We start from the raw sequence: 18570 nt of genomic DNA, 5'->3' as shown, positions 1-18570 counted from the left end.
AACCCAAATTCTGGTAATTTTGTCAAATGTCATTCTCATTTTTATGACATCAAAATATTTATGCTCAGGGGCTGGGGTTGTGGCTAAGTCACAGAGTGCTTGCCTTCCATGAATGAGGCACTGGGATCAATCCTCAGCACCACATAAAAATAAATAAATAAAGGTAATGTGTCCATCTACAACTAAAAAAATTCAAAAAAACCCACAAACATTATGCTCAAGAAACTTTCAGGGCATATAAATGTAAAATAATAACTATTCCAACTGAGATAGAAATGTAATGATGTTAAACACAACATTCAGGCAAAGGCAGTTGCTTAGTGAGTGGATGCCCAAATACAACAGTGTTGATATAGCATTGCATGGGACAATGTATTTAATGTCTAGGCAATGGATTTATTTACCATTAAAATTTACTTGAGAAACATTTCTTGACAAAGTTCTTAAAGGATTGTTTGACCTGCTGGTTCCTTAGGGAGTAAATAAAAGGATTTAACATTGGGGCAACAGAGGTATTGAGCACAGCTATGCCCTTGGTCAATGCTTCTCCTTCTTTGGCTGAAGTTTTGACATACATGAAAATGCAGCTTCCATAAGAAATGGAGACAACAATCATGTGTGAGGAGCAAGTGGAAAAGGCCTTTCTCCTTTGCTCAGTGGAGGGGATCCTCAGAATTGTCTTAATGATGAACACATAGGAAAGAATCACTAATGTTAAAGTTGAAATCAGAGTTAATATTGCCAGGATAAATGCCAAGAGCTCTAGGAGGGATGTGTCTGTGCAGGAGATCAGGAGCATAGGAGAGGAATCACAGGTGAAGTGGTCAATGATGTTGGAGTCACAGAAATCCAGTTGTAGTCCCATGATCACAGGTGGAAAGATGGTGACAAAGCCGGCCAGCCAAGAACCAAGGACAAGTAGGGTGCAGACCCTGCTATTCATTATTGTTGTGTAGTGCAGTGGCTTGCAGATAGCCACATAACGGTCATAGGACATAGTAGTCAAAAGGAAAAATTCTGTTGAGCCAAGCAATATGAAGAAAAACACCTGGGCCACGCAAGAATTATAGGAAATGGTCTTATCGCCTGTTGTTATGCTGACCAGGTATCTAGGAATAGAAACTGTGGTGAATGAGATTTCTAGGAAAGAGAAATTCCTGAGGAAGAAATACATGGGTGTCTTTAGGTGCAAGTCTACCAGAGTGAGGGTGATAATTGTTAAGTTTCCAGTAATGCTCAGTATGTAGGTGAAAAACAGAAATAGAAAAATGAAAATATTTAGCGTTGGGTCATCTGTTAATCCCAGAAGAATGAACTCAGTTGCAGATGTATGATTTTTCATTTCTTTATTTTTGGGTCTAAAAATAAAAAATAGGAAACAATTCTTTAATAAGTTTAGGACTACTTTTTCATTACATCTCCTGAGTGCAGAAACATAAAAGACGTGTAAAGAAACAATAATTTAGCCACTAAGGTGTACCAAATTTTGAATGTATATATTAGACAAATACAAAAAAAAATAAAACCAGTGTTATCTGCCTTATGCATCACCAGTCATTTAATATAAAGTTATTCTCCTTCTAGGCTTAATATTTGCATCTGCATAAGAATTTTACACCTATCAAATATACTCCACTTTCTTTAAAAAACCTGATCATATGTGTGTAAAAATATAAGTAGAAATTTTAAAATGTAGAATATTTATTTATTGTAAAATTAGTATCCCTATTACCACAAGTTCTTTTTTTCTGAAAATGAAACTTTTTGACTGTTCATAAATTCTTCAGTTTTTCAAGGTATCTAACATCATTCAAATGTACAAAGAATCATTTAATAAATAAATAAGGACCATCAAAACCAATACATTATCTAAAGAAACAAATTTATACTTTTACAATGTATTATATTTTTTCTTTTGTTAATCAAAAAAATTATACCTGTATAGATGGTTTTCTGTGCTCCAAAGTTGAGTTTTGTAGGTTATACAATGATTAGAAAGGAAAAAAATAAATAAATGAAGCAAGAAATAAAAATGCACTTACATTGAGATAGTATCACGTGGTAGCAGTTGGACCCATGTTGTAGGTTGCTTTCTTTGTGTCACATTTGTTGCTTTACTTTTAGAGTTTTTCATGCATTTCTCAACTTGTGTGTACCTGTGACTTTCTTACATAATGACAAACTTGTATAACATATAAGTGGATTCTGAGCCCATGATCCTTGTTATATACAGTCAAATTACTGTAGAAATGACTCCAATAGAAAACCTATTTTTAACATCAGACAGACTCTGATGGAGGGGTACATAGGTACTGGTAGAAGTTGCTACAACCAGATGTAGGCAATGTATCCAAAAATCTCTGGAATTTATGATCTAGGAAAAGAGTTTGTGACTTGATGAGAAATCTGTTGTCCTGGTCAGTACCAGAAGCTCTGAGGGCACTCTCAAGTGGTTAATCATGTAAAGTCTGTAAGCCTGAAACTCAGGTAGCATTTCAAAAGTTGTCATTGAATAAAAGGGTCCCTGGTACCAATTATTTAAGAGCAAAAAATTGGACAGTTTAGAACTGCTTACAGGGTAGGATGTGTGAGCCAGAGCTAGAGATAATGCTTTCCTGGAGTGTGGCAAAGCTTCACAGAGTGAAAGAATGAAAGAAAAAAAGAAAGGACAGGAGTGGGAAAGAAAAAAGAAATAAGAAAAGAAAATGAGAGACAGAGAAATAGAAAGCAAGAAAGTGAAAAAACAAAAGAAGGAGTAAAAAAGTGGAAACTTTATCAGTTTATTATGAAAATACTTACAGAGAAGCAGGCAAGTAGGAGTTGATAAAGCTGCATATTTTGCTTGTGAGTTAAGTGAAAGTTAATTGATGAACTGGAGAGTGCTCATATCATGAATGAAAATCAAGAATCAATAGCTATGGAAAATAGGTGAGCTGCATGTAAAACAAAATTGTGGAGACAATTACTACTAAAGGGCTATGCCAAGTTGTATGATCCAAGATTAAGTTTTTGGTAGTCTCTTGTTTCCCAAAAATCTATAAAAAGAACAAAGTCTTGACCTGAGATACAAGAAAACCTTCTAATATATTTTACCAGTTTCTTATCAATTTTTGTAAATTTTTTTTTTACTTTGTTCACCTTCAAGTTAGAAAACTTGGTTTTATAAATATTCTTTCTTAAATAAGCCAACTACTTTTATCTGCTTATTTTTCTCCTCCAAACAGACACAGGGGATTCTTGTTGGAAAGCATAATTAAAATGTCTCTGGAGAGCATTGTACTGATGACAGCACCCTAAAGAAAAGCTGAGTAATTTTAATTAGGCTTTGTAGAAATTATGTTTTTTCAACATTATATATCAGAGAAATATGCAATACCAGCAATAACTGTGAGGACATGACAGTCTTGAATTAATTTGGACTTCCTGTTGTCAATCTCATTTTCTTTCAACCTGAAAGAAATGTCTACCAAAGTAATATAACCCCACAGCATGGAAAATGTAACAAAACTGAAAAGTGCAAGAGAAGAGGCCACAGAATATTAAATTTGCAACACAAATATTTTATTTGTTGATAAAAACATATTGAGTGTAAAAGTTCTTGCAATAGAGAGTATTTTGTCTCAGTTATTAAGGGGACAAATTTCATTAAAATAATAGGAGATATTGGATTATTTCTACTGAAATTTTTCATACTAAAATAATATTTCCAATTTAGAAAATGTTGACATTTTCACCATGTAATATTCTTTGTGGTACATTTTCCAAGGATTTGGAAGGCACAACTCAGAGTGTCTTTTAAATTACAACAGCATGGATGACTACAAATTGCTGGATCAGTGACTACAGATAGATGCTTATATATGTCCTGACCAAGACAATAGTGTAGTTAAGATTCTGTTGAATAATTTAAAAACATGGTCATTACAGTACGCCATATTGAAGAGTTGAAGCAAAGCTTACAAAAATTACAGGAATATACACCAACAAATATTTCTTTCCCTTATCTCTCAAAAGAAAAAGTAGTTCTCATGTCTGCCTTAGATTACTTACTCTTGATAATTTTTTATTATTTTGGGTGGCAGCTCCTAGTGGGTTTAACTGTGTTGTATTAAGAAAGATGTGTTTTGTCCTGGCAATCACTTAAATTGCTCTGTAGGCATGTTTTGGAGAGTCTTGACTTTTTCTAGTTTCCCCCTTTTTAACAGAGTATGTTTATATTTTTAGAAACTCTTTCTTACTTTGAATATTGAAAACAATTTCTTTGCTCTTCATTATGCTGGTAAGAAAGTCTGAGAGGGAGAAAAAAAACTTCTTTGGGTTTATAAGAGTGATTTTCTGATCTTTCTGAGCAGGCAGTTAATATTTTTACTCCTCAAATAATGATATTTATATTTTCTTCTCTGTCAGAGAAACACATTGGAATTACTTGAATTAATAGTTAAGTATCCTTAGTGTTGTTCAAACATCATTTACTCAATCTTCTGTGTAATTAGCTTTGGCAAAGCAAGTAAAATAGGCAGCAGCCAAAACACCTTCCTGAGACAATAAGATAGCGATTAGGAACAAGTTACAGGGAAGGTGCTCCTCTTAATGGTGGTGGGGTGGGGTGGGGGACCAGCACAAGTCTGATTCAACTGCCCATTATACTTTCTAAGAATATAATTATCTGTAATAAAATATTTTATTGAATCCACCATGATAAAATATTTGACCCTTTATCACAATTTAATTATTTCATTTGCTTCTTTTTAAAATTATTTTTTATTTTCTTTGTTCTTGTTGCTAGTGCTGGGGATTCAACTCAGGGACTCACACTTTATAGACAAGCACTTTAGCACTGAGTTACACTCCTGGCCCTATGGTTTTTTATTTAGTGTTTTGTGATGTGACTGTGGCTACTCCTGCTTTTTATTCTATTTTGGAACATCCTATCACATACCCTCACTTTCATTTTAAGTGGGTCTTAGAGGTGAGTTGAGATTATTGTAAGCAACTTATAGTTGGGTCTTTTTTATTATTCATGTAGCTACTTTGCATCTTTTAATGGAGATTTTAACATGTTTGCATTTAAATAAATTATCAATGGGCCAAGACTTACTACAGCCATTTTGAAACTTCTTCTCTGGTTTTATTGTATTTCCTTTCTTTGCCCTTTCTTACAATCTTCTTTTGTGATTAAGTGATTTACTGTGTTTGTGATTGTGTTTTCATTCTTGCTTATCATTTTTGGTTGTCAGAATATTTTTGTGTTTAATCTGAGGGATACAAAGACATCTTTGATTATAACAAGTTATCTTTAAATGTTTACAACATAACATGATTATAAAAGTAGGAAAAATAAGATAAAGAAAAAAGAAACTATAGTAATAACAATATTATATTCACACTCCACTCCTCTCCACATTTTCAATTTTTAATACCTCACATCTTCCATGTAAACATACCAATGTAGTTGTTGGGTTTAGACTTGTTTTGTTTATCATATTCATACTAAAGATATAAATGATTTACACACCATCTTACAACATTAAAGCCTTGTGAATTTGTCTGTTTGGCTAATTTTACTCTTTGAGTTTTACATCTTCCCATCTTTTCTTCTAACTCTTCAACATCACTTTCTTTTATTTTAAATAACTCCAATTGGCAAATTATTGTAAGCAGCTTATTGTTGAGTCATGTTTTTTATTATTCATTTAGCTACTTTGCATCTTTTATTTGGAGATTTTAACATGTTTGTATTTGGTATATCTTGGCATTCGGTTCTGATGGGGACAAATTCTCTCAGCTTTTATCTAAAAATACCTTTACCTCGTTTTCATTTCAAAGAACAGCTTTGATGGGTACAGTATTTTTTGCTGATAATTTTTTTCCCTTCATTGTTCTAAAAATCTCATGCCCCTCTCTCTTACCCTGTAAGATTTTTTAAAAGTCAGCTGTTGGGTGAATTGAGACACCCTTATGTGTTATCTGTTTCTTTTCTTCTGCCTACTTGAGAACATTCTCTTTTATCTTTCACTTTAATAACTCATTAAAGCATGTCTTGGAATAGACTTGGTCAAGTTAAATCTGTCTGGTGATCATTTAGTTTTCTCATACTTGAATATGTCTATTCTTCTCTAGGCTTGGGGAATTTACTGTTATTACCTCTTTGAATAAGCTTTATATCCCTAGGTATTCTCAAGTCCCTACTGAGCCCCAGTGACACAATTATTTGCTCTTTTATTGGTGTCCCCAAATCCCCAAAGGCTTTCTCTATTCCTTTTGTTTTGTCTTCTTTCTTCTCCAACTGTGCATTTTCTAAAAACTTTGAGCTCATTAATTCTCTTTTCTGTTTAATCAATATTGCTATAATGCCTTCTTTCATATTTTAAAATTTTGCTTAGTGTATTTTTTGTGGTACAAGAAATTCTGGTCATTTTTTTCATTTGCAATTGCTTCAATTTCTCTGCTAATTCTTTATTAGTTTTTATCATTTTTCTATATTTTCTTGTAGCTTATTAAGTTCCTTAAAATTACTCTTTTAGATTCTTCATTCAAGAGTTCACATTCATGTAGGTTACTATCCGGTCATCTTTGTGTACCTTATTTGGACAGTAATTCCATAAAGTTCTTGATGCTTTTTGGTGTACAATATCATTGAAGCTTTGGGTGTTTATTCCAATCTTCATAACCTATCTTTGTTTATGCCTTTATTTCTAGGAATTTTAAGTGGCCTGCTTAGTTTCTCTGAGTCTGTAGTCATTTCTGCTATTTCAGCTCCAGATAGTGTCCTAAGTCCAGTTTTGTGTTCATTATGTCAACACTAGAGGGCGATCCAAGCACAGTTTGTTCTGAACCTGCAGTTGTGTTGGGCAGCATAATTGGCTTGGTTTTAGAGATTTCAGTCTATGGTTACTCAGTTCCACAGCCTGCTGAGACCAGTATTGCACTGGGATGGACCAATTACAATAATAATTATTAACACAGCCGAGAACTTACTTGTTTACTTGCAGTATTTTAGATGTTAATCTATATAAAATTATTTAAAAAATCGAACAATTGAGTACAATTATTTTTCCTCCTTTATAACAAATGAACAAATATGAATTCTAGAGAAGGTAAGGTGTTTTGTTTTTTTCAAAATGTCAAGCTTGTAAATGACAAAGCCAGAGTACAAACCCTGGCAACATAATTCTAGCATTCATAAAATTAAGCAGCACACTAAGCCTATGAAACATATAACTGACCCTCCTGGATCCAAGTGATAGTTCATGATACCTATACAAAGGAATGTCAACCAACATTATCTAATTGGCAATTGAAATTGATGGTGGTGAATCTTTGCCTATCTATAAGGAATCAAAAATAAATAATTGTGGTTTTATGGATGCAAAATTATTGCACTTGCTAAATATTTTTCTCTATTGAGATGATCACATGATTTTATACTTCACTCTGCTACTGTGGATTATATAATTAATTTATTTGCTCATGTTGAGTCATCTTTGCACCCCAGGAATAAATCACTATTTTATGATTGTAAAAAAAAAAAAAAAAAAAAAAAAAAAAAAAAAAAACCTCTCAACAAACTAGGTTCAGAAGGAATTAGTTTCAAAAAAGTCAAACTATTTTTTTTGTAGATGGCATGGTCTTCTATGAAGAATACACTAAAGAATACACACACACACACACACACACACACACACACAAATTCTGTTTGAACCAATGAACTGATAATGTTGCAAAATACCAAACCAACACAACAAAAATCAGCTGCATCTCTACAATAACAACAAACTATTTGAGAAGATTTTAAGAAAACATTTTAATTTATAATAGCATAACAGAGAATAAAACATTTAAAATAAACTAAATAGAGAAAAGACTTTTATGCTGAAAACTATAAAACAATGATGAATGACTTAAGGGACACACATAAAAAAAGAATCCCATGTTTATGGATTGGAAGATTTAATATTGTTAAATTGTTCTTTACACTAATTTATCTACACATTCAATGTGATATGTATCATAATTTCAATAACAGTTTTTTACTGAAAAAGCAAAAAAGGCTAAAATTGGAATGTGATAACCAAAGACTTTGAAGAGCCAAATCCGTTCTGAGAAATAGAATGGAATTGGAGGCATAACATTTGCTGATTTCTAAGTATGTTACAAAGCTGCAACAATTAAACATCATGGCATTTGTATAAGTCAGACATGTAAACTAATTGAACAGCAAAGAGAGCTCAGTAATAATCCCATGTGTGTACAGAACATTGATCTTTTAGAAGGTGCTATGTATTCACAATAGGAAATGACAATTAATAAATAGAATTGCAAAAACTGTATATTCACATGCAAAAGAATGAAACTGGAGCATTATCTCACCTTACACACAAACTGAAAAAAAACTAAAGACTAAACATAAGATCTGAGACAACACGCACACACACCACTCACACATGCACTCACACAAACATCTGAGACAGTAAAACTCCAGGAAATATATGTGGAAAGCGTCATGACATTGGTCTTGGCAATGACACCAAAAGCTCAGGTGATAAAAACATTAACAGACAAATGGGAGCACATCAAATTGACATGCTTCTACGCTCACAAAAAGCAACAAACAAACAATCAAAACAGAATGAAAATGCATTCCATAGAATGGAAAAAAATACTTATAATCATAAACATGGTAAGGGATTAATATCTAACATATAAGAAACTCTGTAGATGTGACTGTAGAAGAACTAATGCAACTGAAAACAAAAAGCGGGAAAAGGACCTGAGTAGTTATTTTCCAAAAAGAAGACATACAAGTGTACAAGGTTCTCAACATCACTAATTATCAGAGGAGTGCAAATTAACATCACAGTGAGGCATCATACCTGTTAGGAGAGCTATTATATGAACAAAAGCAAAACAACAAACCCCCAAACTAAAAGTAACAATTTTGGCCATAGGAGGAGAAATTGAGACTCTTTACATTGTTGATGGGGGTGTCAAATGATACAGCCATTTCAGAGAACAGTACAATTGTTCCTCAAAACAATTACAATAAAGCTGCCATGTGAGAAAAAAATCCAGGTTTTAGATCTGAATCCAAAAGAATCGAAACCAGGGTCATCTGGAAATTTTTGAATACTTGTACATATTACATCATTATTCACAATATCCAGGATATGAAAGCAATTCTTTAAATATCCATTTATAGACTAGGGGACAAAGAAAATATGTTATATACATACTTTGAGTTATTTTTCAGCCCTAAATTAATAATGAAATTTTGGGCTGGGGATGTGGCTCAAGCTGTAGTGCGCTCGCCTGCCTTGCGCGGGGCGATGGGTTCGATCCTCAGCATCACATAAAAAAAATAAAATAAAGATGTTGTGTCCACTGAAAACTAAAAAGTAAATATTAAAAAATCTCTCTCTTTTATAAAAAATAATAATGAAATTTTGCCATATGCAACAACATACACAAACTTGGAAGACACTGTAATAAGAAAAAAGCCAGTCATAGAAAGACAAATAAAACAAGGCTCACATTTTTGAAGAAATGAAAATAGTCAAACTCAGAAGCAGGAAGTAATGTAAGCTTTTAGGTGGGTAGAATTGGGAAAATGGGCGGTTGCTATTTGATTAAGATAAATTTTCAATTATGTAGGATGGATAAGTTTTAGGTATCTACAATATAACAATGGGTCTATGGTTAACAATACTGTATTTTGCACAAAAATTTTGTGAAGAGGGTAGATGTTGATGTTAAGTGTTCTTCCCAAATTAAAAAATAAAAAAAGGGGAGATAGGAACAAATTTTGGAGGTGATGTATATTTTGTTACTTTGAATGTCTTCAATGTTGTGATGATTTTATGGATGTATATGAAATGTCAAAATAAATCATATTTTGTGCCTTATATATGCAGTTACTGTTACATAAATCATATGTCAACAAAGCTGCTAACATAAATTTAAAAATAAAATGTAATGAGCTATGCTTTTTTAAAAATGAGTGAATTTGGGTCTGCAGTGATTTCTGCTACTTATCATGTGACAGATAACTATCTGCTTATAGAAGAAGCAAAGAAAAATATGAACAAATGAAGTTATGACAAAAGCAGGAAGAAAATAAATTATTAGTAATAATAAAAAATGGCATACATGAATTACTTTTTCAAGCTCCTGAGCTAAACAGAATTTTCCTAGTTCTTGCAAGTCTTTCTTATACCTTTAATCTCCCAAAACTTTTTGCTTAATCAATTTTTACTTTTAATGCTTATTTGGCAAACAATACTATCTCACATAATTAGATGAGCAAACCTTACCAAAATTAGAGTGGGAGAACTGATAAAAGATAAAATATATTAGCTAGACTACCACATGGATATAGATTTCTAAATCATGACCTAACTAAGATAAAATTCTCCAGAGACTGTCAATTGTCAAATTCTCCAAGCTCAATGTTGCCTTTTTTTTTTTTTTTTGGTAGAAACGTTTTATAAAAATGAGACTTCTTGATGCTATTTTTTCCTTAGGTAATAACTCTAATTAGAAAAGTTCTACTCTCATAAACTTGTATTTTTTTTTTTGCTTTAAGGTTTTTTGTTTGTTTGTTTTTGCACAGGGATTTAACCCAAGGTTGTTGAATCACTGAGGCACATCCCCAGGCCTTTTAAATTTTTTATTTTGAGACAGGTTCTCTCTAAGTTGCTTAGGACCATGCTAAATTGCTGAGGCTGGCTTTGAACATGTGTTCCTACTGCCTCTGGAATTATAGGTAGGCACTATCACACTCAGCATGATGAAATAGTTATATTAATTTTTCTTGAGAAATCCAGCATAAATAATAAGTAAAATAATTTAAATAACAATATAGTAAATTTATTTAGAGGCGAAAGCTCGCAAAAATGGTTGTATCTATTACTGATTTTTCCATCATGATCACAAATATCACTCAATTTTTAAATCATATAGATTTCAAGTAAGTTGTGAATTAAATGTCAAATGTTTAGTATGCAAGTAATCCTCTTTTTTCATCTTGTTTAACCTATACTGTTTGTTTATAAACCAACTCTTACTGTAACCTGTATATCTAAATTTTCTCTTTATATTATTAAATAAAACCACCACAACAACCATTTAAAGCAGGGTGTCCTAGATCTCTAGTACTACTAAAAGAGAAAAAAAAAAAAAAGCAAAAAGAGGGTATACATATACACACACAGACACACGTACATGTACATACATTTTTTTTAGGAAAATACATGCTTATACATATATTTATATAAACACACATATGAATTAATAACTAAAGAAACTCAATGTCTTCTTATATTCAGAAATATGTGCAGTGATTAATCATTTACATGTATATACTTGAAGTATATAAATTAATATATAAAATGACTTTAGTCCAAATAGTTTATCCGTAACCTAATCCTGTATCTCAGATCCCTGTTTGATTCCAATAGTTTTTAAATTTGGTCTGTTAATATTGTCTGTGAGTTCTTGTATATTCTGTTCATGGCTACTTATTTTCTTAATACAGTCTGAATATTTAATGCCAGCCATGTTATCTTTTAGTTCTAAGATTCTGTGTTCTACTTGATTTACTCTATTGGAAAAACTTTCACTGGAATATTGAATTGATTTATTCTGCCTTTTATTTCCAAGATTCTAGTTTGACTATTTTTAAAGTGTTTTCTCTTTATTAAATTTTCATTTATATCCTGTATTGACTTCACTAGTTTCCTCAGTTGTTTTTCGGTTCTCTTGAAATTTATTGACTTTTTAAATAATCATTCTTTTGATTTATTTATATGGTATTTCATCCACTTCAGTATGTTGGGAATTACTTACTAAGGAAGTATGAACTTTAGAAGGTGTCAAGTTATCTTTTCTTTTCATTCTTTTTGTGCTTCTGAAGATTTGTGCATTTGTTAGGATGTTTTTCTTTTTCATTTTTATGTGAGAGCATTTTTAGGGCACATCTTTCTCCTGTAAAAGTACTTTGGGTTAACCTGTTATAAATACTGAATATATTTCCAGTATATACATAGTTTAGTATCCCTACTAGTTTTTTGGTGCTTATTAATATGTATTATTTCACAGCTTGAGGATTCCACTTTTTAAATCTCGCAAGAGTGGGGTTTTACTATTATGGCTGGCAGTTGTATTCTATATAATCAATGTATATGGGATACACAGTCTGTTGTGGGATTTTAGACTACAAAAGTCTGTATTTTCTAAAAGGATTAGATAGAAGCTCCTGCTAGTTATAGTTTCCAAATCTGTCTGTGATTTCTTGTTGATAGGAACACAATTCCGTGAGTTGAACCTATGTCCCCCTTTAGCCATTCTTACTTGAGGTCTTGCCATTGGTTTAGGGGTTTTGTTACATTTATTCTTTGTGTTCTAGTATTGCTGAAGTTTGAACATGGTTGTGTTGTGCGTGTAGCAAGAGGCACTGTACCTGGACTGGGTTGAAGTGTACCTCCTCAGCAGAGTGTGTACCATGTAAACTTATCATCAAACCAAATCCCCAGTCCCATATAAAAGAGGGAGATAAACAATTACAATGATAGCAGTTAACAATATATAGCATCAGAGTAAATATTACTTGCCTATTATGACTTCTATTATACTAATAATCACAAAAACAGGAATGGCAGGGTCAGAAATTAATATCAGGTAGAACAACAAATATTTGGGAACTAAATAAAGCACTAATGTAAACACCAGTTTTCAGCAACCTCCACAATGCGAATAATAAAACAACATGAATAGTGGGTCAGAAATTACATAAACTAAATAGTTTGAAGACATGGGAAAAATACAGTTAGTTAAGAGAAAAGAAAATGGGGGAAGAAGGTACAGAGAGTTTATAATAGGGAGAAGTTGAAATGAGAAAAAGCAGAAGAGAGGGAGCACCTACCTGCAAGCGATAGAGAAGAAGAAAAAGTAAAATACCAAAAAAAGTATATTTGTATATAATTCAGAGAGAGAGAGAGAAGAGATTTTGACTATTGGAGACAAAAGAAAAAAAAAAGTGTAACAAACCAAACCAAATCAAAGTAAAAGAAAAAGAAAAACAGAAAACTCACCAGCTACCAGGAAACAAAACAAAATAGCAAAAGGATAACAAAAAGAAAAAGATGAGACTAAAAAAGAAATGAAAAATGTATGTATTTGCATTTACATAAGCCAATTTGTAAATGCAATAATAATAACCAAAAAACTCTAAATAAAAAATGAAAGAATTGTGTACCCTGAGGTGGTCAAAATTATAGACATGGAAAGATGTTCATTATAGATGCCATGCTGCTCTTGTTTTCATGTTTTATTGGAGATGGCAAGGGCTGGGGGTTACTTAACATTCTTCATTTTGTGTCCTGGAACCAAAGGCTGAAGTGGTCTGGGACCAAAGCTGATTGAAATGGCTTTCACCTTCCCTGCTCACCAGTGAAATGTAAGATAGAATGGGAAGTATCATCTATTGAAACTTTGTTTTTCTAGAAAGACTAGACCAATCCACTCCCAGGATAGGGCTGATCCAGAGTTCTAAATGGGAAGTTCCAATGGTTGGGGTCTAGCTCTGATTGCTACTTTGGAATTTTGTTGGGTGGTACCTATTTTCAAGAGATAATATCAACACATCCCTAAGGCCAGACAAATTCAGCTATCTGATGGGCACCAGAATCTTTCCCCTTTCCAAGAATTCTATTTATTAGTAGGATAATCAGTTGCCTTGGATATAGGTGATACAGCAGATATTGTGCAATACAATAAGAGAGAATTTTACAACTTGTAATTCTAAGTCATTTGTAAGTCCAGAAGAATAAATTCTCCAATTGATGTTTTATTTGGCATGACCATGCTCTGAATTCTGATACATCTAGGTGAAAAGAAAACTTAACATCAATTTATAATATAATTTCAAAAACATTTTTAGTGCTCTTATTCTGCATAATGTTCATCACTAGACCCATTCAACAGGAAATGGCAAAACAGCTGTTCATCAGAAGTGAAAGCTCATATCAGAATGTATTAGGGAGGGACAGGATTAATTTGTGTCCAATTACTGTAAAAATATTTTTAACCTCAGTTTTAATAATTCATATATTAAAATATATTTTGGTTACTTAGTTAATACACAAAATGCAGTTTTTTTAATTTTTAATTTTATTTATTATTTTTAGGTATCTTTTAAAATTTGTTTTAATTAGTTACACATGACAGTACAATGATCTTGACATATCTTACATTTGAAATATATGGTATATAATTTCTCATTTTTCTGAGTGTACAGTTTGCAGAAGTACATTGATCATGCAGTCATATATATACCCACAGCAATAATAATGTCTATTTTATTCCGCTGTCCTTCCATTCCACACTTCCCCTCCCCTCCCCTCCAATCATTTCTCTCTACCCAATCTAATGTGACCCACTTCCTTTTTTTTATTTTTCCCTCACATCATTATACCTGTATTCTGTATAACGAAGGGAGTCTCCTTCTCTCTTCCATGCAATTCCCCTTCTCCTTCCCTTTCCCTCCCACCTCTCTTCCCTATCTAGAGGTAATTTTCTTCTCATGCTCTTCCTCCTTACCCCATTTTGAGTCACCTCCCTTATATCAGAGAAGACATTCTGCATTTGTTTTTGGGGGATTGGCTAACTTCACTTAGCATAATCTGCTCTAATGCCATCCATTTCCCTGCAAATGCAATGATCTTATTATTTTTTAGTGCTGAGTGATATTCCATTGTGTATAAATGCTACTTTTTTTATCCATTCATCTACTGAAGGGCTTCTAGGTTGGCTCCACAGACTAGCTATTGTGAATTGTGCTGCTATAAACATTGATGTGGCTGTGTCCCTGTAGTATGCCATTTTTAGGTCTTTTGAGTATAGTCTGAGAAGAGGAATAGCTGGGTTAAATGGTGGCTCCATTTCCAGTTTTCCAAAAAATCTCCATACTGCTTTCCAAATTGGCTGTGCTAATTTTCAGTCCCACCAGCAATGTATGAGTGTACCTTTTTCCCCCGCATCCTCACCAGCACTTGTTGTTGTTTGACTTCATAATGGCTGCGTTCTTATTAGAGTGAGGTGATATATTAGAGAAGTTTTAATTTGAATTTCTCTGATTGCTAGTGATGGTGAGCATTTTTTCATGTATTTGTTTTCTGATTGAATATCTTCTTCTGAGAAATGTCTGTTCAGGTCCTTGGTCCATTTGTTGATTGGGTTATTTGTTTTTTGTTGTTTAACTTTTTAAGTTCTTTGTATACCCTAGAGATTAGAGCTCTATCTGATGTGTGAGGGTTATAAAATATTTATGAAATAGTTAATGATGATAACAGTTTGGCTTTATTGTACTTGAGGAGGATGAAAAAAATTGTCAAAACAATTAGAAATTTTGAAAAGTTAGTGACCATAAAATAAGAATTCTAAATCTGTCATTGGAAAATATTGTTTACTCTTAAGTCAATTTTTTAAAAAGTAATTTCTGATCTACATTCATAGAAAAAATCAAACAAAAGTGTTACATTTAGGAGAAATTCAGTGAAATCTTTCTTCTTGTGCCATGATGATAAATTAGCCCTTTTAACTCTTCTCTGACTGATGTTGACTCAAGTTGATACAATTTTCTTGGGCAAAATATAGCTCCCAAGGGCCATCTCATTTATCATGGAAGCCAGAGTGAAATATACCTTCTTAGGGTCAGGGATTTGTTGGAAAATCTGGCAGCTGTGTGGGCTCCATGAAAGCAGTTGTTGAAGGTTAAGGCAGAATGGGAAGCAGCCTGACTTAGCATTGAAGGAATCCCCCATCTTTGACTCAGGTCCCAAGACTTGAAGAGTTCTATGAATTTTTCTTTTTTTCTGTTTTTGGCTTCAGATGTTTAAAAACATTATGACGAGTCGCTGTCTGAGTACTGACATAGAAAAATAGAGACCATTGTGATCATGCACAATAATAGAAGAAGTCTTATAAAAAATAGTTTAGTTAAAGTCTCTAAATCAATATGACTGCAGTCCTCAACAAACAACAGCAGCAGAATCAGCAAAGGAAAAGAATTTGATTCCCAGAGTAACCACATTATATTAATCAAAATGTCATTTAAAAATAAAAATTTAAAAAAAAAGAGTGACAAGTCTTACACAAAAATAAGAAAATATGGATTAGTCACTGGGGTTTGGAAGTAGGAAGATTCAAGAAAGAAATTGTCAGGAAAAGATCCTCAGAATGTGCAGACATGGGACATACTAGATGGTGACTTCATATCTATTGTGTTCAAAGAGTTGAATGTAACTATGGACAAATAAAGGAACCACAAGAATGTTGAATAACTAAAAAATATCAACAAAGTGACAAAGATTATAAAAAACAGCAAATCAAATAGAAATTTAAATTTACAAAGTATAATAGCTGAAATAAAGAATTTTAAAGGACTTCAACAGCAGATTTTAGTGCCCATGAGAAAGCAGGAAAATTCTTGCATATTATATAGTTAGAGAAGATATATAAAAAAATTAAAAGCATCTGAGTTTGTAGTACTTGCAGTGTATAAATACACATTTTGGGAGGCCCAGAGGATGGAATAAAAGGATAAACAAACTATTTTGAGAAATAATGGTTAAAATTTCCCAACTTAAGGAAAGACATGGATTTACATATTCAAGAGGCTCAATAAACTTCGGTTTAGGATAAACTAAAGAGACTACAAACAGATACATTAAATTTCAATGTCTAGAGCCACCCAATTTCTGGTTCTCAGTACAGCAGCACTTATAAGTGAATGTATTTTCTTACAATTTCACTCTGGAAAGCTTTAGATTGATTTTCAATTATTTCCTTTTTTTGACTTTTAGAATAATCATCTTCAGATAAATTTTGAATAAGATTATAAATTTTGCTTCATTTATTCTTAATGTCTACAACTACCCTCTATGTATCTATATATCTGTATTAATTATGTATGATACTATAAGGTTAGCATTTATCATGTAATTTAACATTAACTAGCTTTATTCACATTTCTTATTTTCTATTTTGTGTTTTTGCTTGAATATTATAATCTTATATAATGTCTTATTTCATTTTTGGGGAAGCTTTTGCTACAATATGAAATTCATAGACAAAATAATTATAGAATTATAGTTTTGTGTTGGTATTATGTATATTGGATTAAATAGCAATGACCAATTTTCTGTTTTAAGAAAATCTCTGTTATCCATATATATCTATAACTATATATATATATATATATATATATATATATATATATATATATGTATATATATGTATATATGTATATACATATATGAAACATCCATATATATTATATATTATATAATATTTAGTATATATATATTATATATATAATTATATATTGCTTATCATATTTAGGTAAAAAAAACATTGAAAATATTTATTTAGAACAATGTATTATTAAAAAAAGATGGTAAGATACATACTTTGACAGCATATATACTATAATTCCAATGAAACAGAGAAGTTTAGTATATCTCTTGTGGAAGTATGATATGCAAATTCATAAGATGTTTAATGTTTTCATAAATAAGTAAAAATGGCAGGAAATGATAATTTTTTAAAAACATTGAATGTCAGTGGTCTCAACTCTCCAATTAAAAGACAGACTGGCATTAAAACAGGTCTCAATCATCTGATGTTCATAATAAATTCATGTCACAGGAAAAGGTAGCCATAGGTTGAAACTGAAGGAGTGGAAAAAGATATGCCATGAAATGGAAAATAAAAGCAAGCAGCAGTAACTACCATCATAGCTGAAAAAGCAGATCAAGACAAAATTAATCAGAAGAGACAAGAAAGGTCACTTTATATTGGCTAATAAAACTATCCAACAAAATCATATAACAATTGTAAATACTTATGCCCCATATCTAACTGCATAAAAGAAATCATACGTAAAGTCTCAGATATACTATAATACAATAATACTAGGTGTTGTCACTATTTCTCTCCAATTAATAGATAGGTTATTCAGACAAAGCCTGAAGACTAGTTAACATTAACAACACTATTAAAAAATGGATCTAACAGATATCTGAAGACTATTTCATCCCACAACAAATGAATTCTCTTTTTTTCTCATCTGTACATGGAAACTTGTCCAAAATAGAACATATTTGTGGGCACAAATCAAGTCTTCTAAAATACAAAAAAAGTAGAGGTAATACCTTTTACCTTATCCTATCATAATAGGGTGAAATCTTAAATTGATAAGAAAATAAAAAACTAACCATATTAACATGTGGAGATTGAATAAAACCATTTTGGATGAGGAATGGGTCATATGAGAAATTTTTTAAAAATACTAATTCAAAATCAGTAGAAAAGAGGAAATCATTAAATCAGAGCCCAAATTAATAAAATGTAGAATAAAAAATGAGCTAGTATCACCCTGATACCAAATCTAGATAAAGGTTTTAAAAAATACTGCATCAGATATGAGGTTCTATTTATATTCAGGCAATTGATTTCTTTACCATTAAAATTTACTTGAAAAACATTTCTTGACAAAGTTCTTAAAAGAATCTT

General features: G+C 31.9%; 1 protein-coding gene and 1 non-coding gene across 2 annotated transcripts; one reads left to right on the top strand and one right to left on the bottom strand.

The window, feature by feature from the left end:
• Positions 1-406: 406 nt before the first annotated feature.
• LOC143398466 (olfactory receptor 6C76-like) lies at positions 407-1342 on the bottom strand. Its single transcript, XM_076855383.1, has one exon. The coding sequence runs from the start codon at positions 1340-1342 to the stop codon at positions 407-409; it is 936 nt and encodes a 311-aa protein (XP_076711498.1).
• Positions 1343-17461: 16119 nt separating this feature from the next.
• On the top strand, positions 17462-17564 carry LOC143398681 (U6 spliceosomal RNA). Its single transcript, XR_013091290.1, has one exon. It is a non-coding gene; the product is annotated as a U6 spliceosomal RNA (small nuclear RNA).
• The last annotated feature ends 1006 nt before the right edge of the window (positions 17565-18570 follow it).

Source organism: Callospermophilus lateralis, chromosome 4, assembly GCF_048772815.1.
Source record: "Callospermophilus lateralis isolate mCalLat2 chromosome 4, mCalLat2.hap1, whole genome shotgun sequence".
In the NCBI taxonomy this organism is placed as follows: Eukaryota; Metazoa; Chordata; class Mammalia; order Rodentia; family Sciuridae; genus Callospermophilus; species Callospermophilus lateralis.
Note: the sequence above shows the minus strand (reverse complement) of the source record. Positions and strands in the feature narration are given on the sequence as shown.

What these genes read in the sequence shown, in the direction of transcription:
- LOC143398466 (XM_076855383.1), bottom strand. Translation starts at nt 1,342, where the DNA reads ATGAAAAATCATACATCTGCAACTGAGTTCATTCTTCTGGGATTAACA.